The sequence below is a fragment of the Mirounga angustirostris genome, unplaced genomic scaffold, assembly GCF_029215605.1.
Source record: "Mirounga angustirostris isolate CCGP_5_RB_7025 unplaced genomic scaffold, mMirAng1.0.hap1 SCAF_15, whole genome shotgun sequence".
Lineage (NCBI taxonomy): Eukaryota > Metazoa > Chordata > Mammalia > Carnivora > Phocidae > Mirounga > Mirounga angustirostris.
Genome location: NW_026991723.1, coordinates 25934300 through 25956372, shown reverse-complemented (window position 1 = coordinate 25956372; position 22073 = coordinate 25934300). Strand labels below are relative to the sequence as shown.

The window sequence follows — 22073 nt, the reverse complement described above, 5'->3', positions numbered from 1 at the left end:
TAGGGTTGAACAGAGAGGTGAGCTCCACTCTGGGGCTGGAACAGTCACTAATGATTACTTTATGGTCCCAACAAGAAAACCAAGGACCGGGGCCAATCAACTGCATCCTTCAATGAAGCTGGAGCCGTGGATAATAACGTGATATTTCTAACGCATGCTAGAACAGTCGCTCATCACAGGACATGGTGGGCCTTGGCTGCTTCTTGCTTCTCCCCCCTTCCCGGTATGTCCACCCAGGTTGCCCCTCACCTCCATCATTTACACATTTTACCCACCCTCCCAGGGCTAACAGAAATGCCCCCAGCTTCCCCACGAGTCCCTCTCTTGATCTCCACAAAACAAGAAATCACTATAACCCCATGCTTCTTTGAATCTCTTTAATGGTGTCTATCTTATTCTCCCTTGCTCTGTTTTGTAAACTTAAAACTCCCTGTGAGATTATAAACCCCTCGAAGGTATGTCTCATGTCTCTGTATCCCTTTAATATGCCCAGCATCATTGGGTGGATGTCAAAAGCTTATGTCCTGAATGAAACTGGGATCATTAATATGGCATCTCAAGCCTATAACCAAGAATCAATGAAACCCACTGTTGTAAGTTAAAGGGAGCACTACAGAGGTAATAAGAAGAATACAGGGGTATAAGGTCATTGAATTCATGTTCTGAAGATCAGCGTGACAGGAAAATGTGAACAACTTTGCATTTCCAAAACAACTGTGTTTTCTGGACATAACAACGAATGCAATTTCTGAAGGTTTTAGCATCAATTTCGGCCTTATTATGAAGAATAATGTACAAATTCTGTTTTCTGAGACAACAAAAGATTTTCGTGTTTGAGCTAAAATATCTTGCCTTCCCGGAAGTATCTGTTACTTTGAGTCTGGGACCTGCACCGACTCTCCCATTCATGAAGAAAAAAGAACCATGAAAATCTGCGAGGTTTACTTCTGTGCTGTGAGCAACTGTGTTGACCAGACATCGTTTCTTATCCATTGCCTGGCCTAGGCCCTGAGGGCTCTTTCTCTCCCTCACAGTAGCAGGAAGCTCTCCAGGGAATGGTTAAGAGTATAGTCTCTGGAGATGGAAGCCCCAGATTGAATCCTGACTGTGACAATTATTAGCTCTATGATCTCAGGAAAGTCATGAAGCCTCCTTGGGCCTCAGCTTCCATCTTGGAAACTGGGAGTAATAACAGTATCTACTATTAGTCATACCTACTACTCTCCTACCCCATAGGAGTGTTAAGAAGGTTACAGGAGTTGGCATACCCAAAGAACTTAAAGTCCTGTTTGGTACATGGTAAAGGCTTCTCTTGGGGAACCTCCAACATACCACAGCCCTAGGAGACCGGACACATTGTTCTTTCTTACTGGCAGTGAACGCGAACACACACTCAACCACAGGTGGACACGTATACAAAGCATCATATAAATACTAAAGCCAAGATTAGGGGAAAAAGAATCAACAAACCTCAGTGTTAACAAGGGTACTAAGAGATGGGCATTCTTAAACATTTCTGGTATGATTGCAAATTAGCCAATATTTCAGAGAGTAAACTGGCCATGTATTATTTTTTTTATTTATTTTTTATTTTTATTTTTTAAAGATTTTATTTATTTATTTGACAGAGAGAGACACAGCGAGAGAGGGAACACAAGCAGGGGGAGTGGGAGAGGGAGAAGCAGGCTTCCCACAGAGCAGGGAGCCCGATGTAGGGCTCTATGCGGGACTCGATCCCAGGACCCTGGGATCATGACCTGAGCTGAAGGTAGTCGCTTAACCAACTGAGCCACCCAGGCCTGGCCATGTATTTTAAGGGTCTTAAAAATATTAAAAAACTCAGGGCGCCTGGGTGGCTCAGTCAGTTAAGCGACTGCCTTCGGCTCAGGTCATGATCCTGGAGTCCCTGGATCAAGTCCCGCATCAGGCTCCCTGCTCGGCAGGGAGTGTGCTTCTCCCTCTGACCCTCCCCCCTCTCATGCTCTCTCTCCCAAATAAACAAAATCTTAAAAAATAAATAAATAAAATCTTTTTTAAAATAAAATAAAATGCCCAAGATTCAGTTAAAAGTTACCAGGCCTCGGGCGCCTGGGTGGCTCAGTCGGTTAAGTGACTGCCTTTGGCTCAGGTCATGATCCTGGAGTCCCGGGATCGAGTCCCGCATCAGGCTCCCTGCTCGGCGGGGAGTCTGCTTCTCCCTCTGACCCTCCTCCCTCTCGTACTCTCTCTCTGTCTCTCTCAATAAAATAAAATAAATAAAATAAATAAATAAATAAATAAAATTTAAAAAATATTAAAAAACTCATGAGAAACTTTATGTCTGAAATTAGTGCTAAGGGGAGCAAAAAGAGAGATGGACAAAGATGCCCATTACGCTGTTATTTTTAATAATGAAATCGGGATTTTTTTAAATGTCCAATATGGTTTATTCACAGGGTGAATATTACAATGCCACAAAAAGATTAAGTCACGAGAAATGGTAATTCCATAAGGAAATCTTTACCATACACTGTTCAGGACCTATACCAGGTGCAGCATTTATTTCAACCATGTAACAATTACACACACAGAAAGGTACTGGGGGGAAAAGGTAAGATATTTCTGGGTTGGCAGCATTACAGGAAATTTTTACTTCTTTCTTCGTACTTTATGTATTTGTTAAAAACACACTGCCGGTATCATCTGTTAAATCTCTTGGGAAAAGAAAAACACAGAACAAGGGCACCAGAATTAGTTCATTACCACTGGATAGCCATTTAAAAACTTTATTTTATAATACTGAGAACAGCTTTAAAGACTAAACAGGGTCTGCGCATATTTGCAGGAGACTCTACCTTAATTATAGCACATTCTTTCTCTCTTGTTCACTAAGAACAGCTCAAAGAAGGATGAAAACAAAACAACCCGAAAAACCCTTAGGCTGCTCAAGAAAGCATGATAGGGGCAAGGAGCTCCTATCTGGAGCCAGCTTCTCAGAGTTACTTTTTTGGGGCTTGGGTCTGCCACACTTCTAACCAACATCTCTAAAGCTTAAACACTCGTAAGGACCCCATAAAACCCTGTCTAGGTATAAACGAGATGAGATGGCAAATAACTTTCCAGGTATAGGATGCTACACAAAAGCATGAAGGTAACTGGGGAAGGGCAGGGGCTCTTGGTGGGGCTTGAGCCCAGGGGCCATGGAAGGCAGTGCAGGAGGGGCTGGAAAAGGCCAGAAAGACCAGATCACAGTGGAGTCTGAAGGGCACAAAGCGCCTGCCAACCAGCAGCTGTTGCCAGTCACTCTGAGTTTCCATGTTCAGCATAATTTTACACGAAGCCCATAATGTCTTAAATGTAACTGCATGCAGGCTTGGTAGAGTGTCCCCCAAACCACTCCTATTCTGGAGCAGTGACAACCAGAGAGCAGCTTTGCCCCCAGATGTTGTTGATGGCATATTCCTAAAAAGTATTCGTGTTTTCCCCTCTGATAGATGGGAAACAAAACACTCTCAAACTCAGCGAGAAAAAAAACTCTTGCTCTCTGTTGTGGATAGGCAGGTGGCCACCCAGGAGTTCCCAATACAAAAGAAAAATACTGGTCCTAGCCACTAGGATTAAACTACCCCATCCGTCAAAGGCAAAAAGAGAGATTCGTAAATCCGTTAACAATCCCAGAAGGTATCTGATGGCTCCCATCATCTATATTGGAATGTCAGAGAGAAGCGTATGTGGGTCTTTGAGATGCATCTACCATCAGCTTCTTCTCACACCAGGTACAGAGCCCAAGAGAGACCCAACATGGAAAGGGCTGGAACATCACCTCCAGTGAGGCCAATGGAAGGAATATTTTTAACAAGTCAGATCCCAAGAAAAACATGGAAAAAAAACTGGTTTACAAATTGTTCAATTTATAGGAAACAAAGCCATTCTCAGCTGTTGGGTGGCATGGCCTGGGGCAGAAATCCCACCTTGGAGGGGCGGGTCCATGGAGTGAACTTGCCCTCAGATCTGCTTTGACTACTACATTGTTTAAAAAGAAAAAACAAGGGGCACCTGGGTGGCGCAGTCAGTTGAGTATCCGACTCTTGGTTTCAGTCAGGCCGCGATCTCAGGGTTGTGAGATGGAGCCCCCATTGGGCTCTGCGCTCAGCATGGAGTATGCTTGAGATTCTCTCTCCTTCTCCCTCTGCCCCTCCCACTTGTGCTCTTACTCTCTACCTCTCTCTCAAATAAATGAATAAATCTTCAAAAAGAGAGAGAAAACAAAAAGAAAAAACCATACATGATCTGCCAGCATTTTAAAAATTAGGGAATTTCATATAAAAATACTGAACTCTGACTTCTCTTTTAATAAAATAAAATGAAATAGACAATCCTGTAGAATAGCCCACATTCTGTCACCAGAAAGAAAGCAGTAACCCCCTTTGGGCTGGCTATGCAAGGTCCCCAGAGCCCACTACACTGACTGATACATTTCCTGACCCTGAGTTTGCAGTCCCCAAATCACAGATCACACAAGTAAATATAATAACTAAATATCTTACTCTTCTCCAGCATGTAGGAGAGATTGACAGACATGTTCTTTCTTCTCTATCTTTGAACTTTGCTAGCCAAAAAAAAAGTCACCCAATAAAAAAAAATTGTACTTCAATTTTTTTAAGGAAACAAAAATCATATTGATATAGAGACACAAGGGGGATAATTCTACTTTGAGGAGGGTACTAATGAGTGCATTAGAGTTCTCTTTGGAATGGCTAAGAGAATTCATCTGTTTGGAAGGGTAGGGTGGTAAGAGATTTGTCTTATTCTCTAGAAAAATCTTCCCCTGAAGGCTGAATCTCCCTAACTGCAAGCAGAATTAGGGGAAGAAGCAGATCTATGGAAATACAAAATTTCCCTGTCATAAAAATAAATCCTAAGAGATAAATTTTTAGCTTCAACATCGAATGAAGTTATAGCTCTTTGACAAATGATGTTCTGGGTTGCCATGACAACTGGGCCCGCTAGAGGTGTGTGTAAAGAGGCCTGTCCATAAATCAGAACGTTTTAGGAAGGGGTTAAAACAAACACTTCTAGACTATTCCCAAGATTTAGTGCCAAAAATGTAATTATAGACATTTGTATCAGTCTGCCATAAAGCATGACGGCTCCAATATTACAAAATGTTAATTAAAAAAATCTATTAAACCCATGTCCCTCTGAGAGAAATTAATATCACACCTAAGGATGGGAGTCAGTGCAACTCAGAGGCTGGGAAAATTGGATGGCCAAGTAGAAAGGGAAGCTTAAAAGCAGACTAAACCAGGAGCAGTTTAGTTAAGAGTTCCAGCTAGATTCTGACCCTCGGGACGAGAGCTGAGGGCCAGACAACATGCTCAGGGCCTTTCCGGAAGCCTGAGAGAGCATAAAGAGTAATCAAAGATTTGGAGATGGAATTAGAAAGAAAAATCTGATAGACGGAGGTTAGCTCACCTGAAAATACAAGGACGAAGCACCAAAGAATCATTCAGTCCGGGAGGATGTAAACAACATGCGGTAACCATTAGCAACTTCCAACGAGGGCAAGAGAAATGAGAATTAGCTTAAAATCCGACACGGGAAAAATGCTTTGTAAGGTAAAGATCATGATATTCCACTCCAAGGGTCACAAATGAGCAGCCTGCAGGCTAAACTGAGTCGAGAGATAAATTCTGTCTGGCCTGTATGGGGTTCTTTTAAAAAATGTACAGTGCTTGCCAACATTTAAGAAGCAGGCTATTGCACATAAAATTCTGGCTTCTTCTCTTTCACATGCTGATCCAGGGATAGGCCTGGATTCCCATGCGGCAACTGGAGCTGGGTTCACGGAACAGAAGCTCCTTGAAGACAAGGGGTTTGCCTTGTTCAACCCTGTGTCCTCAGCACCAAGAATAGCGCAGGGCACGAAGAGCACATTTAACCCCTTCTGAGTGGAATGAATGGAATACCTGGCTGAATTAATGAATGAGGAGCAGCTGCCCTCTTTAAATAAGGACACACTCTCCAGGGGGCCCCCCCTCCCGGACTGTCCAGCCTGCCTGGACCCTAAAGGCATTTGAATTTCCACCTCGCTCTGTGCAGTAAGCTCTTCCTTCTTTGAGACACTCTGTTGTCTTTGACGTGAATCCCCCGCATAGAACCCATTTTAATGGCCACATATGCAGGCCGCTGAAGCAAAATGACAATGTGGTAATATCCGTTAAGGATTTTAAAGAACAGCCCCAAAAAATGATCTTCCTTTAAAGGTCTGGCATCATCGTTCATCCCGCGGGCAGAAAGCTATATCAAAGAACTTGCCCAAGTCTCTTCCAGTGCTTGAACAAAGCAAGTACTTCTGATCACTTGTTTATTCATTCAACAAACATAGAACCTTTCCTGAGTGCTAGTATGACTAAGGGCCATGTGATATGTCCCTTTTACCTGGATGGTCCAAGATTTAAATTTTTATTAAATGACTGGGATTCACCATGAACAGTAACCACATCATAAATCTACTATATGCAGATGAATCCATTCTTAACTCATCCTCGCAACCTGTGCATTAGAAGTTATTAGCCCTATTTTATAGAAAGGGAAACTGAGTCTTAGAGAGGTTAAGAACCAGGTTCACAGCATGGGCCAAAGGGGCTGGAGGGATTTGGCACATACACCATGCGTGTGATAGGACACGCCACCCACCTCTCAAATAAACTCTATACTCAAGTGTAGCGGGTTCAGTAGTAGCCTCCAAAGAAAAGATGTTTCCAGTTATATCCCCTGGAACCAGTAAAGGGGGTCTATTTGGAAGAAAGAGTCTTTGCAGAAGTAAGTAAGGATCTCAAGGTGAGACCATCCCAGACTTCTGGTGGGCCCTAAATCCGGTGATAATTATTCTTCTAAGAGGAGGTGAGGACACAGAGGCACAGAAAGAAGGCTGTGTGAAGACGGGCAGAGGGGTGGCACGTCTACAAGCCCAGCAACGCCAAGAATTGTCAGCAGCCACCAGAAGCTAGAGAAGCCTGGAACGGATTTTCCCTCAGACTCTCCAGAAGGAACCAGCCCTGATAACACTTCAATTTCTGACTTCTGGCCTGTGAAAGGATACGTTTCTGCTGTTGTAAGCCACCAAGCGCATGGTGTTTTGTTATAGCAGCCCTGGGGATCTCATACATCAGAATACTCCTGGGCTGACAAACTGAAGTCCCCCAGAAAACTTAGCCTGTGCTGTTCATTGGGGCGATTGGGCTGCATTCAGGATCCTAACATGAGGCTCCCTATTTCCAAACAAGACTGAGGCCTGAGCTTTGTTCAGAAAATTCTCCCATTGCAATAAAAGTGAACTCAACTAGGAATCATATATATTTCATTTCCTTCTTCGAAAGCACAGGTGTCCTCAAACAGGATTGGTGTGTGGCCCATGCTCTGGAGCAACTCAATTTAATACAGACATAGAGGACCCAGGCTTACCTCACTAGATGATCAAATACAGCACAACGTTATTATGGGAGTATAGGAAGGAAGGTGTCACTTCCATGTGAGCCGTCCTGGGGAAGCTTCTTGAGGGGAGGAGGAGTGCAGCTAGGCTTTGGAAAGGGACAGCAGTAATGACAATCCTCATAATGTTATTGTTTACTGAGCACCTACAACACCTCATGTTCTGCTGACCTGCCATACTTTTCCCATTAAATTCTCCCAGTCACCCCACTAGCTAGATATCTGCCACCCTCGTCTCTCTGAGGAGGAATCTGGGACTTGCAGAGTGAAGTGCCAAATCCAAGGTCACCCAATCAGTAAGTGACAGGACTCTGACCCATGAATGCCCCAGGTGGTGGGAGGAAGAGGGTCAAACTAGAGTCTTGAGGAAGTGCAGAAGTGGTGGTGGATGGGAAGGCGTGGTAGAAAAGACAGGCTGGAGGAAGAATGTTCTGGAGTTTGATGCCCCATTTTGAGGAGCATGGACTTGATCTACTTGGCTTTGTGAGTTGCCAGAGCAGTGTGAGTCCAGGGCCGACTAGCTCAAGTCTGTGTTTTAGATGGAAAATGTTGGACGCACAAAGCTGGGGAGCATGGTGAGAAGAGTGAAACCAGTCTGCCCCAGACAAATACAGAGAGCCTAAAGGAAGGCAGAAGGGGTGGGAGTGGAGAATACCAGGCAGGTCTGAAAGACAACAGGGAGAGGGGACGCCTGGGTGGTTCAGTCGGTTAAGCGTCTGACTCTTGGTTTTGGCTCAAGTCACGATCTGGCAGCTGTGGGATTGAGCCCCCAATCGGGCTCTGTGCCCAGTGTAGAGTCTGCTTCAGATTCTCTCTCCCTCTCACTCTCTCTCAAATAAATAAATAAAATATAAAGAAAAGAAAAATAGCTGGGAGAAAGACGTAGCTTGATTTCCGGACGGTATTCAGGAGGTAAAGACAAGGAAGGTGTCCTGGCTAGCCCGGAGGTTTGGAAGGACGGACAAGGTGTGAGTCATAGCACAGGACACAGGACAAGGGCTGTGTGGGCACATGTGGTGGATTCAGTTTTAAAGACAAAACAAACTGATCTTTTTTGTTTCTGGGACCCTCAAACTCCAGGCATGGCCATTAGCAGATGGTGCTGTAGCTTCTGCCTTCTCTCCCTACCTGATGGGTTTCCTTCAAGGGGTCTGGTTGGAGTGAGAGGGTATTTAAATTAAACACATGAATAGTTTAAACTCTCCAAAGGAAATTGTGCACTCTAGGTTTGAATCAAGCAAGATGTACAAACCACTGGCCTATTTCCCAGAGAAGCACCCCCCTCCCCCGCGCCCAGCCAGCATCAGGATGGCCACGTGTCACAGGCCTAGAACTCAGCATTACAGTACAGAGCACCCCAAACTCCGCCTGCATCTCAGATGTACAACCGGCAAACTGAGTGAAGAGAAAGAACTCAGAGCAGGGATTGCCACGGGCTTTCAGGAACCCATGCACAGCTGTCTAGAATGTTGCTGGTTCCAGAGCTCCTTAGCTCCTATCCACCTGCCCTGCCTTCTCTAGAAAGCCATGCAGTCCTAGAAGAAAGATGAGCTAGGAGTCCAAGGCCGACACACAGCTAGTCAGGGTCTAAAATAATCTGAATTCTGCACATTGATATCATCCAGCAGCACCTGGGAAGCATGTCAGTAAGCACTGGACTTGACTGGAGTCAGAAGGTCAAGGTTCGAGTTCTGCCTTGACATGTGGCTCTTACTACCCGTGGACTTGGGTAAGTCCAGCATTCTGGAGGTAGGCTGTGCTGGGCTCTGTGGGGTCCGCTGCTGCCCCTGCAGCAGTCAGCACCTGTGTCTCCTTCCTGGAGGACTGTCCTTGAACTACTGGAGCCCGCTTTTGCCAGTTTTGACCCTCATCCAATGACTGGTGGGTGCACGAATAGGAAAGCCCAACTCCCAGATTTCTGGGGGGCAGCTTACACTCCAGAGTTCCCCTGCCAGCAAGCTATGCCTGAAATCATCTTCCTGCTTAGCCCCTTGCCAGGCTTGCCTCTTCCGCTCCCTCCCCAGGGTGCCCTGCAGCACGCCCTTGATAAATCCCTGCTCCATGAATCCTCATGTGCGTTTGCCTCCAGGAAGCCCGGCCGAGACCAGTATCTGCCCCAGGCTGCCGTGGAGGAGCTGTACCTTAACAGCGATGAGCAGAATCTCCAGCAGAGGGGTCACCAAAGGCGAAAATCTGGCAATCTTTTGTTTAATTTGGCTCACGGAGACTTGAAAAAATGTGAAGAGCACTGCCAACATGGAAAAAGTGGGAAATTTCACATAAAAACCCAGATCTCCACTTGCCTCAGAAAAATCAGACCCGGCTGCCCGGAGCCTACTTTCTGACTCAGCGGCGGTGGTGCGGCGTGGGGACGGCTCCGCCAGGGCACGAGCCGGTCCCCACGCCCCCACCTACCCACCTACTCCCACGGGACCTATCTGCTCTCTGCAGCCACTGGAGTTGCCAACCTAGGGTCGAGCACATGCAAAGTACTCAGTGAAGTCTGTTGAATCTGAACAAGGCATCATCTTCCTTGAAAACAATGTAACCGCGGGAGAGCAGGGGTGAAAACCGTGTCAGCGGATGCATAGCTCTGCTCCCCTGTAAGCTCCATCCTCTGACCTGGCAAGGGATGGATGGACGCTGTCACGAGCGCTCTCCTGAAAGCAAGGTGAACCAGCGATGAGAGCAGCCAGGACGGGACATTTGATGGGGAACACACAAGGAAAATGAAATTCAATCATTTGTGGTTTTAGTATGCAGGGGAGAAAAACAAAAACAGGTCTTCATTTCAGATGCTGTTTCATGTTGCCATAAATAAAAGGATGGCTACAGCTCAAAAACGACGTTTTAAACAGTTCAAAATGTGGACCTGCCCTATCTGTGTGCTTTTTTTTTTTTTACAGGATGGAAAGAGTCAAAGCCCTTTAAACCAATGTACCTGCTAAGGCATTTAGGGGAGCAGCAGTTCCCTTGAGCACTGGACTCCAGCCATCCAGTGGAGTGTCCAGGTCACGGTCAGGTGGGTCAGTATGCTTTGCAGGGAGATGACAAGCAAAAACTATCAAGTACATTGGTTATGTGGAGGTCGGACAAGATGGCGCTATTGTCCAAGAGCGCCTTGCAGACCTTCAGCTTCAGGGAGCATAACTGACTAAGGGCCCCATGACACCCTGAAACCCATCTGCGCTCTGAAATCCATCCCCTCACTTGCACATGGTCCATGCTCCCAGCCCACGGGGGGCTGCACCAGCACCAAGGACTGGGTGTGGCAGAGAATATCAAGGCAGACCCATCCTGGGAGCCAAGGAGCTCCTCTGATGGCCGACTTGGTTCCAAGGCTCCCCAGGAGCCTTGCTCATCCTTCCATAAGGCACATGGAGTCCACGGGGCTTGACCTCTCCTCCCTCCCTCTCATTCACGGGAGGTGTACTTGCACCTCAGCCTGATGCTCTCACTGCCTTCCCTATCTCCTTTCCCATTTTCTCTCACACAAGAGTTTCTCCTGATTAGAATCCTGGCAGCTTCCGTCCTGTCTTGGCATCTGCTTCTCAGAGGACATGTTCTGCATTTGAAAATTCGTACTGCCTATATTCGGCAAAATCTGTCGACTCTACCCAATGATCGAGGCTCTCAACTTCTGTGTGGTTACATGAACCCGAAGAAGAAAGTACTTACAAAGACAACTTAAAATGAGCAGGCTTTAAGGAACTGGGCAAAGAGTTAAGAGAAAGAGAAAAAGAAAAAGCAGGAGGAGGGGGAGGATGGAGAAGAAGGTGGAGACATGTTTTCAGTTGTTCTTCCATTTTGACAATGTTCCATTGAGAAATGGGCAGGGAGGTCCCCTGAAACACAACCTGCTCACACCTCTAGGAAGAACTCTCAGAGACGGTCTCTTTTACCTGTCTTGCTCCAGAATCCCAACTGTTCAAATGCCATGTGGGATGAGACATGGTGTCCCTTAGAGGATGGATGGCCAGGAAGCCCTTTGTGACCACGATGGAGACCACAAGGCTCTCATTCTCAACACCCCAAACCTCAACATCTCCGACTGTCATTTTGTGGAAAGGCAGGAAAAGGGAAGAACATTGCTTATATGAGATATGTAAAATGTGCCTCATAACGAAAGAAAGAAAGAACACAGTCACACACACACACACACACTCACACTCATACTCTGCTATGAGGGTTAATGTTAAAAGGAAACCTTCAGGCTGGTTATTTCATAATTCACAGCAAAATAGAAAAAAAAAAAGACAAAATCAGCAGCATCGTTTATAAGCCCTGGAAAATGGAAGTTTCCAAGCTGTCATAAATAAGGATGGAAGGATTTGCCAAGTCAGAAATTTTGCCAAGTTTGAAATCCACTCAATCCTTACATTTTGGAGCTCAGAACGGAACACCAACCTTTTGGGATTTGTAATCATTTCTTCTCAGCGAAACTTCTTGCTATTTATAAGGAAGTAAAAACAAAAAGCAAAAAATACAATATGGAAAGTTTTTAAAAGGAGCTGGTTGGGAACATTACAGCATGGTGTGAATCGGGAAGGCAATAATGGTACAGATGGTGTATGTACTGGGATTAAATTCCTATTTAATCAAACAGGGCTTAAAGTATGCAATATTCCGTGTGTGTGTGTGTGTGTGTGACGGGGGAGGGGAATTGTGTCTTTCCTTGCTGGTGCCTCTCTCTCTCTCTCTCTCACACACACACACACACACACACAATCTCTCTCCTGTGCAAACACTCCACCCAACTGATTCTAAATTTTTAATGTGTGAAAATTAAAGAGAGGTCAAAGCATATTTCCATGTGTGGTTTGGCTTTGGAAAGGGAACTTGAGAAAAAGAAGAGAATAATTAAAAAAAAAAAAGAGAGGGAGAGAAAAGGGAAAGAGAAAATAGGTAACAAAAGTGGAGATACTTTTCACCAATTTATACTGGGTCAAGACGAATCCGAGCCACCAAAATGAAGAGCAGAGGCCTGATGGATTTCTCAGGGTCTATAGCCGTGGGGTCCCCCAAGAGGCAAAGGGAAAGCTCCAACCTCAGAGCAGCAGGACCAGAAGCATGGATTTTATAGGCAGATGGATCTGATTTGTGTGACTTTGGGCAAGTTACTTAACTTTCTGTGTCTTTGTTTTCTTATGCGTGAAGTATGGACAAGCACAGCATCAATATTACAGATACTACCATCAGACCACGGCCCACAAGGCCAAAGATGGCATCTATCCCTCTTATTGTGGTATCCCCAGTGTTCGGCTCACCGTCTGACCTATAATTGACACAACAAATATTTACTGGATTTTGAACAGACCTGATGTAAGATGAAAGGAGATAATGAAGAATTCAGTACATGTCTCAGTTGGGGTCGTGTCAAGGAAAAAGAACTCACCGCAAATGGTTTAAATGAGAGATGTGGGAACGCTGTGGAGAGCAACGGGCGGGTTAAAGGGACAAACAAGACACAGTGAGGCACTGGAGACTGACCGCAGTGGGAAGACTTTCCCCCCGCTAGAATCGAGGGGAACAGATGGAGAAGAGGAGAAAAGGTGGAGCCTAGCCGCAGGGACCGTGCATGCGCAGGGATGAGCCCTGGCAGGGATGAACCTCCACGCGTGTGAAGGGAGCAGGCATAGGCCGACCCTTCTACTCCACCTGACACCTGCTAGTCACCCGGCTGGTCCAACACACCGGGGAGCCAGCAAACTATCACCCCAGAAGTAGAACATTCCACCATGTTTAGTGAAGGAGGGTGATGGCGAGGTAACTGCCCCCCGCCCCCTGCCAAATCCAGGAACCTAAGTGCAGAGAGGACACCTGTCAAGGGAGTCATCTTTGCAAAGCCTGAAGCACCCTAAATGCACTATCTCTTAGTTCATGTAAAAACCGAGAACATCCCCCTGTCACCCAGAGGTAAAACAGGGCTTGGTGATTCTACTTCCCACCCGGGGGCCAGTGCCCTTGCATGAACTTACCTGAAGCGGGGTCCTAATCCTTAAAGGAAGCAGCCACGGCCTACATTTTTATTTAGCGATTCAGCCAAGACTAAACACTGCATGATGAGAAATATGAACAAGAAATGAAAGGGTGTCAAATAAACACAAAAGAGGCTTTTCCCTTCCTCCTGGGAAACACAATCAATATTTTAAAAGGAGAGAGAGTGAGAATTTACTGTTCGTTAGCCTATGGTTGGGCGGAGATTTTAATTCAGTAAACACAGGCCCCCAGCGTCCTATGCTGTGCCACATGGGGCCTGGACCAAATGACTGGGAGCTCAGTGCACGCCCTTGGCAGTCTCTTTCAGTCACCAGCTGCCAGACGGGATCTTTGGGGACAGGAGTGTCAACATGACTGAGTTACTCAGATGCTGCTCCAGCTCGTTGTGTTTCAGAGGCAAGAAGCTGCTCGGGCCGTCCCCTCCGCCTTGTTCCAGTGTCTGGATGGTCTACACGGAGGTGGCAGGAGGTGTCCTCAGACAAACCCTCCAGCCTCACCCCCACCGAGGCGGCGTCCCTCACCAGAGAGTCAGGACTGCTCCAGACCGCTACAGATGAGCTGGAAGTACTCTGGTTCAAGAGCCATGAGGAAATTCGTTTCAGAACAATCGAAACCAACAAATCTGTCTTCAGTTACAATGGGCAAAGCAAACATGTGCTGGGTTGTCATGAGCTGATCCGCAAGGAACCCATACTTGATTGCAACTTCTGTGTTCCATAAAGTAACATGTAGAAAGCACGTGCCAATTCACTACCGTGCCACATGCTTGGAAGTCGGGGTGTGCAAGGGCTTCGTCAATGGCACCTTTAAATAACCGGAGGCTTACTGGGGCGGCATGTACCTCCCCGGTAACAAAGGCTGACCTTACAGTTCTGCTTTTCTACAGCAGTCATCTCTGCTCAACCTCTAGTGAGTGACCCCTGGGCACTTGCACGGCCCTGAAGGTGCCCCAGGCACCTCGCTGGCCTCACCCCAGTCCCAGCCTTGCTCAAGAGTCCGTACGGGGTAGCTGTTTCAGTCTCCAGCTATCTAGCCAGCCTGCCAGAGTTCAAATCCCAGTGTAACCTGGATCAAGTTCCTCAGTCCCTCTGTTCTTCAGTTTCCTAACGTTTAAAATGGGAGCATTATAGCATTGGCTAATTTTGAGAGGATCAGGAATTAATCCAGGAAGCACTTACCACAGTGCTGGGCATACAGTGAGAAACCAATACGGTTAACTAGTACTACAATTTAGATATTGTAGTCAACCTCACCTTAAGATGCATTAGAAAAGGTAGTAACAACAGCAAAAGTGCCTTAAATTAGGTGCTGGTTTAAGAAGAGAAAAGCCCAAATGACAAAATATCTTTAAAGAAATGAAACTGCATTGCTTCAAACATGAAACAGCTCCAGCAAAGGCCAGCCATGCTTTGTCTACTACAGCTATTATGAGAAACTACCTCAGGAAGTAGAAAGGAATAATCTAGTTATTTGTAGCTCATTGCCTGCAAATACTTGTTTCTAAGGCTTGAGGGAACTTGAAACAAGTCTTTTCTTTCACACACTCTCTCAGCCAATTCATTTATTTTTATTCGTAGCTGAAGATTTTCAAATGGATGATTTCAAAGTTAAAGATAATGTAGACCCCTTTCAAATGATCAAAGATTCTGAATTAATAAAGTGAGAAGAAAAGAAGGCAGACCACTTGGGGGATATGACCTCCAACGCTTTTTCCTCCAGAATCCTCCAACTATAGAGCATCATTCGAACTCACTGAACTATCATAATATAGGTCCAAACAAATTGTACCCTCTTCTTTTATCAAAATCAAATCTGAAAGGAATCCATGTGCAAGAATTGCCTGGGCAGAGTGAGGGATCTAGAAGGGGAATCACTGTAACTTCCAAGACAGCTTCACAGCCTGGACCACATCCAGAATGACCCAGTGAGTGAAGTTCCCTTCCATCAGACTCCATTATTTGCACCCACACAGTGACCATATGGCCAATATATAAAAATGAGTCTGTGATTCCGGGGCACTTACTGAGGGATACTCAAGCAGGAGTGCACACCCAAGTCCCTCAGAGTATTTTATTAGCAACACCAAGTGCCGCCCCACATGCACAGTCTCACTGAACTCTTGTATGCACGGTCTCAGTGAACTCTCGTAAGAGCCTGGAGGGGGGAGGTGGGCAGGTACTATTAATATTATTGTCATCTCATGAGGAATGGAGCCATGAAATGTCTTTCCCGAGATCATTTAGCTTGTGAGTATAACTGGGATTCCAACCTGCACAGTCTGGGTTCAGTGCCTACTGCCTCAAATTATTATGCAACCTCCAAATGGCCAGTGAAACCTGTTGAGAAGGGCATTTAGAAAAAGTACAAGTCACCAGCACCAATCAGACACTCTTAGAACAGATAAGTATACTTGGATCGATGAGACAGCAGGTCACATTGGATCAGTTTTTCCAGTCCTTAGCCTTCAATTTGGTGCAAAACCCTTTCAAGGTTCCCAGAAGGTGAAAGCAGGCTCAAATGAATCTGGGGTCCTACAAACCTTGCTTTTTAGGTCTTATCCTAAGAGGAAAAAATTAAAAAGGGACAAGCCTGGGGGACAGAGACAAGAGGACTGTGAAGTGTGGGTACCATGTTAATGGTTATGGTTCAATGCCATCCTATCTCTATGGTCCACTTGTCTTCCTCTCTCTCTCTCTTCCATGAAAGCACAAGTCATCATGTTCATTTGGCTACAAGTCGCTTAGAATGGAGGGACAGAGCACTGAGTGTATCCTCTTGCTAGGACTTGGGTCATTCCAAGTTCTTAAAATACCGAAAGACTTTTCCCACAGAACGTAGGTTGTTGGTTGTTGTTTTTTGTGTTTTGTTTTTTTTTAAATTCCCTTAAACTTTTGTTTTCTAGAATTGCTTTTTAGCCAATGAAAACATATCCGATGCAAGAATCAGTTAACCATAATGTATAATTCACAATGATGGAAATTTTAAAAGTCCCTTTTGGGGGAGAGAAGATGTATTCCAGGATCTATGGTGAGTTTGGGACTTCCCCAAAACGCTCAGTGACGTTTCTCACACTCTTCCTTCTGACACCTTTAGTCTTGAGGACCGCCAATGCCACACGGGGTGATGGTATGTGTTTGAGGAAGGGAGGGGAGGTATACAAGGCCCTACACAGAATGCAAGACACATGGAGATGAATTATAAAACTTTATTGGCTTGTTAAAAAAATGAATGAATTCAGCAAGTACATTTATGGTCTATCCACATTGTTAAAACAGCACTTAAAAATAAAATAAAAATGATTATCCATTATTTACAGGAAACATGAAAAAATGACTTTAAAACCCTGGAACATTATGGAGAAAAACAGGACATGCTTATGATTCACAGACTGCCTATGGATTACAGCAAATGGATTTGAACAGGAAGTGAATGAAACCCAAGGATTTGTCTTTCTCTGGAAGCTCTTGCTAGTTTTTTTCCCCATTTTTTTTTTTAGCTTTATTGAGGTGTAATTAACAAATAAATGTGTAAGACAGTTAAAGGGTACAATGTGATGATATGATATACCTAAACATTGTGAACAGAATCTCTCGCTCTTTTATATTTGATTATGCTCCATTCATAAATGGAAAAATAAAGGGGGTGAAAATCTCTGTTCTTTCCTTTGCTTCTCACACATTTTTTTTTCCCCATGAAAACTAAGATAGCATCCTATCTTGGGTGCTCAGTAATGACCACCCCAAGACTCCACTGCAGCACTCACCTGAATGAAATCCAGAGTGATCTCACCGTCAGAATCAGATGGCTGGGGGGTTCCCTTGTCCCTGATGACCAAAACAAGGAAACGGACTAACCCAAGTGGAAAGCCGCCTTCTGTGACAACTGTTTTCATGTCACTCTCTGGGCTGGGAGTTCTGTCCACTTAATTCCATCTGGCAGCACCCCACGGAAAATTATATTCTTGCCCTGTCCAGAAGAGTCCTTAACCTTCCCAGGTGCCCTGGAATAAACCTGACATGGCTCGTGGGCACCGCAGGTGTGTGAACACAGCAGAACTCATTTAATGAAATGGTGGCCTCTGCCCAAGTGTCCTTGGAGTCCAGTCTGCGGGACCCCAGGGGGACCTCTGACCTTGGCTAGACAGGAAGGGCACAGCCCACATGGCTGGCCACAGCCGCCCTGTGAAGGCACCAGATGACATGAGTCCTGTCTCTCCCTCTGCATCTGGTCTGGACAAGGCAAGGTGAAATGAGCATCTACTGTTGTGTGAGGGGATGAGATGAAAACCAGGGAGGAGTGCTAGACAGAAAGCACCAGAATAGTGCAAGAGTGCATCATCCGCTCCACGGTGGCATGAGAGAGGTTAGTTCAGGCTCCATTCGTGTTTGGTCCCATTTTGCAATGAACAACAACAACAACAAAAAAAAAGCGTGTGCAAAGCAACCAAGAAAGCAAATGAAAACAAGCCCCCTGTTTGTCATGGAGTCAATTTAGATTGCTAGAGAGAAAGAGAGAAAAGTCAGGAATTCTAAGCAGATCGAGAGAAAAGGAGAGACGAAGCTGGAGCGCCTCCATCACGCGCGCTCCGGCACCTGGCAGCGAGCTGAATTCCTGTCTTGTTCTCCTTGAGCTGATTGCTCCTCAGACTGTCCAACAACCATGGCCTCTGCTCTGTCTGGGGGGAGCCTCAAGCCCCAACCACTCGGGGTGTCCTTCAGAAGAGTTGGAAGCAGGGGCCAACCCCTCTGCGCCCTGTGTGGCAGGGTGGGGCTGAGACTGTTTCCTTCTCCTCTGTGCCCCCTACTTTTGGAAAGAACATTCGATGAGTCAAAAATGAAATGGGGGGGCGCCTGGGTGGCTGAGATGGTTAAGCATCTGCCTTCGGCTCGGATCATGATCCCAGAGTCCTGGGATCGAGCCCCACGTCTGGCTCCTGGCTCAGCAGGGAGCCTGCTTCTCCCTCTGCCTCTCCCCCTGCTCATGCTCTCTCTCTCTCTCTCTCTGTGTCTCGAATGAATAAATAAAATCTTTAAAAAAAAAAAAAATGAAATGGGTCTGGGCTGGGAGACCAGGAGTGAAAACCCAAGAATTTCTCCCATCGGGAGATGCACCTTCTTTGACCTCAAACTGGTGTCTCTGGGGATGCCAGTGGGAGATCCTTAGTCTGTCTCAGTGGCCTCGGAGGGTCTCAGTGGGACCCCATTCAAGACACAGGGCCTGAACCACACCTCTTGAGGTGGCAGGCCTATTTCCCATTTACCAGTGGCCACACCAGTACATCAAGGACCCATGAACGGGGCTGTGTGCGCTCCCATCAAACCCCATCCAAGTGGGCCAGACGACAGGGACCCTGATGAAAGGAAGGCCCATGTCAGACAAAACAGGAGGAAGGACTTGCTAGGTGGTCTCCCGCCACTCAGAAGTGGGGCCCATTGGGGACGGAGGGAAAACAGTGACTGAGGGTGACGGAGCCAAGGCCCCAGCTAGCAGAAGTCACAGGAGAGCCCCGATGGGAAGGGACACGCTGCAGATCCCTCGGGCACCAAACTCCACAGAGAAAAAGCTCTCAATGGCCATGCTGGGAAGTGCGTTTGCAAAGGGAAGATAGTAGGAAACAGAGAACAATGATGTTGCTTTAAGACAAAAGTAACAACCTGGCAGCCCACAGACATGTTTTGTTGGCCTACATAATGTTTTAAAAATAACCGAGCCAACTTTTTAAAAATAGGGACATTTCACATTAAAAAAAAAAAAAAAAAATCCAGGTTTCCAGTTTCTCTTAAAGAATCAGAAGATTTGGGAAACTGGGGCCCCATTCCCTGGAGGCAGGAGTTGGCTCTGCAGGGCTGGGTGTCCGCACGCCCAGCGCGCACCCTTTCCGAACGGCACCTGCCTGGCACTGAGACACCAGGTCCCGGTTGGGGGGCAATGGACTTGATTTCAGCAAAAATGCTGCCTGTCGTTTTCTAATGCTGAAAAAAATACATGATACGTGTCATTAGGAAGCTGTAAAAAGATGTCTTGTAGGGGACATAAAAAAGCAAAGGATGAAAGAGGGTGGTCTAGAGGATAGAAATGAGAAGATATGTCACTGACTGTGGTCTTCGGGGATTAAAGAAAAATGAAAAGCGAGGAACACAAGAACCATATGAAACAATTTTCTAATAGCCTGCTGTTTTCATCGTTCCCTAGGAGATGTCAACTGCTCTTTGATATATTAAATTGCCTTATCTGTCCACTTCTCTCCATTTTAAAACAAAAATCTACCCTGCAAGTCTTCTAGCTGTTGAATACAAATATTCTTCTTTTTTTTTCCTTTTGGGTTTGGGAAACGTAGAAAATAGTTCTTAAACAATTCATTGCCTTTTTCTGGTTCCATGGAATAAGATCTTAAGGGTTTAAAAAAAAAACAAAAAACAAACTTGCACCGAAAGGCTGATATTTAAGAATGCTTGGGGTACTGATCACCTCTGGTCCACCCTCTGTGTGAATTTCCTTTTCCTTTCAGGGTTCAAGGTTTCTGCAATTAGCTGGCCTCTTTGTAAATCAACAACTTTGGGAGAGATCAAAATCTAAGTAGTGACAGGACCTGTCATTTAGCAGTGAGCAAGCAAATGGGAATCCAGGGAATATTCAGACCCCCCCACACCAAAGGCCCGTTGCTCTCCCCACTCAAATGTGTCTTTGGAAAGCACATGTTTGAGAACAAGCAGCCTGTGTATGCTTCAGAGAAACTGCCCCTCTCTGAGGCAGGGGTATGGAGTAGCCAAGTTCAATGCTGTAATCCATAGGACCCTGTGAAATGTCTGTATCAAGTAATAACATATTTAGTGGCTAATGTAAAAGATACAGTATAAAATATTCATCATGGATAATCCTTTTATATCAAGTGGTGCCTAAGTGGATCCTGGTTTATTAAGATTAATGCCTCAGTTACACAGGACGCAAAACAATGTTTCCAAACATGTCGGACTAGTAAAAAAATCTAGAAATCCTTAAAGCTGAACTGCAAAACTTAAGTAACTATTTCAAAAAAAAAAAAAAAAAAGAATTTTTTCAAACGTCTGTAAGTTTCCAATCCAGCCATGGCGTCTCTGAGCATGCCTTCACGGTTAGAGCTGATCGTGCTTTCAAGCGAAATGCTCCAGGCCTGGCTCTGTCGCCCCCCTCCCGAGGAAAGTGTGAGGTGGGCTGGGTCGAGGGCAGCCGAACCTGTCTGCAGGACAGGGATCCTACCTGGCACAGGCTGAGCAAAGCGGACAAAGGTCACTGCAATGGCCAAGCGAGCAAAACAGGTGTCCGTGACAGGACGAAGGCAGGGACGCAGGATTCTGTAGCTCCCAGGCTACCCTCTCGGCAATGAGGCTGGACCTGATAAAGCGCACGCTCATTACCCCTGTGCTGCTGGGGTCAGGGAGAGGCTTCCTGCCCATGAAAACTGTAGTATATAGTATCTATCCTTCTTAGAACATGGTCTCCTGCTCCCAGCAGGCCAGCCATTCTGCCCGCAGACCTTTTCAGAGTAGAAAAGCTGCAGTTCTGTCATGGGAACAGCATGAGATACTGCGGCCTTCTCACTAGGAAACTTCTAAAAAGCAGGTGGATCACAGGGGGCAAATAAAAGGACATGTGCGCCATATGTGTCTATTTCACTCTTGTAGTTATTCTGAAACTGACTACGCGTAACCTAAATCTAGAGCCCCTGACCACAGAGCTGCTTTTATTTTTCACCTGCTAACAAACTTTAGAAAAATCATTAGCGTTGATTGCATGACTCTGGACCTTTATCACCAGCGAAGGAAAGAACCTCTCAGTGGCCTGGCCAAGTCCCCACAGCGATGCCCTTAACTTTCTCAGTCGATGTGTTGTAGACGGGAAAGAGAGACTTTCTGAATTCAGTCTTCATTAAACATCAACAGAAAATAATGCTAAACTACGTGTTACGTGGAGGTTAGGCTGTTTAGTGTGTTCTTATACCTGTCCCTAAACTTAGATTTTTTTTTTTTTTAAACTTTGTACTTCACCTTTAATGAACAGAAACAGTAAGAATCATTACATTTCCAGTATGGTCAAGGAGCACTCCTTTCAGAAGAGAAGCAAAGCCAATGGAATCCCATGTCAATTTCGTATTTGAACAATTGCAAGAACAAAAGAGAAGCATTAATTTAAGATGTTTTCTTGAGTGTTTGCTTAGCAGCCTGGGAGCTGCCTCTGCAGCGGGGCTCCCCAGACAGAGCTCAGGACAGCCGCAGGCTTCACACAGGACGTCCTGCAAACACCACCCACAGCTACCAGAAAACCCCCAGCTAAGCGGCCCCTCCCGGGAGAAGCCAACGCCCGTCCCAAGAGTCCGGCTTACAAGGCAGCATCAACCAACAAGCACCACAGCCCCCTTCTCTGTCTTTGCCTTTATTTCAGCTACCCATCCAGTGGGATCTTATGAAACAAAACAAAACCTAAAAGAAACACAAAATAAAACATAAGTCATGCTCAAAACAAAAAATCAATGAAAATTAACATACAAGTACAATCACTTTTAAAAAGAACATAATAAATAATCAAAATCAAGACACAACATAGAATATGCTTTAAAACATAAA

The 22073-nt window shown here is 45.7% G+C and overlaps 1 protein-coding gene across 3 annotated transcripts in view; it reads right to left on the bottom strand.

The window, feature by feature from the left end:
• Positions 1-18650: 18650 nt before the first annotated feature.
• The window catches only part of NTRK2 (neurotrophic receptor tyrosine kinase 2), a 133750-nt gene continuing 130327 nt past the window's right edge, over positions 18651-22073 (bottom strand). For all 3 annotated transcript variants that reach the window (XM_064580048.1, XM_064580047.1, XM_045882322.3), the window contains one exon: positions 18651-21929. In XM_064580048.1, coding sequence (XP_064436118.1) covers positions 21892-21929 — 38 coding nt within the window. In that variant the 3' untranslated portion in view covers positions 18651-21891. The remainder of the gene's footprint in view (positions 21930-22073) is intronic.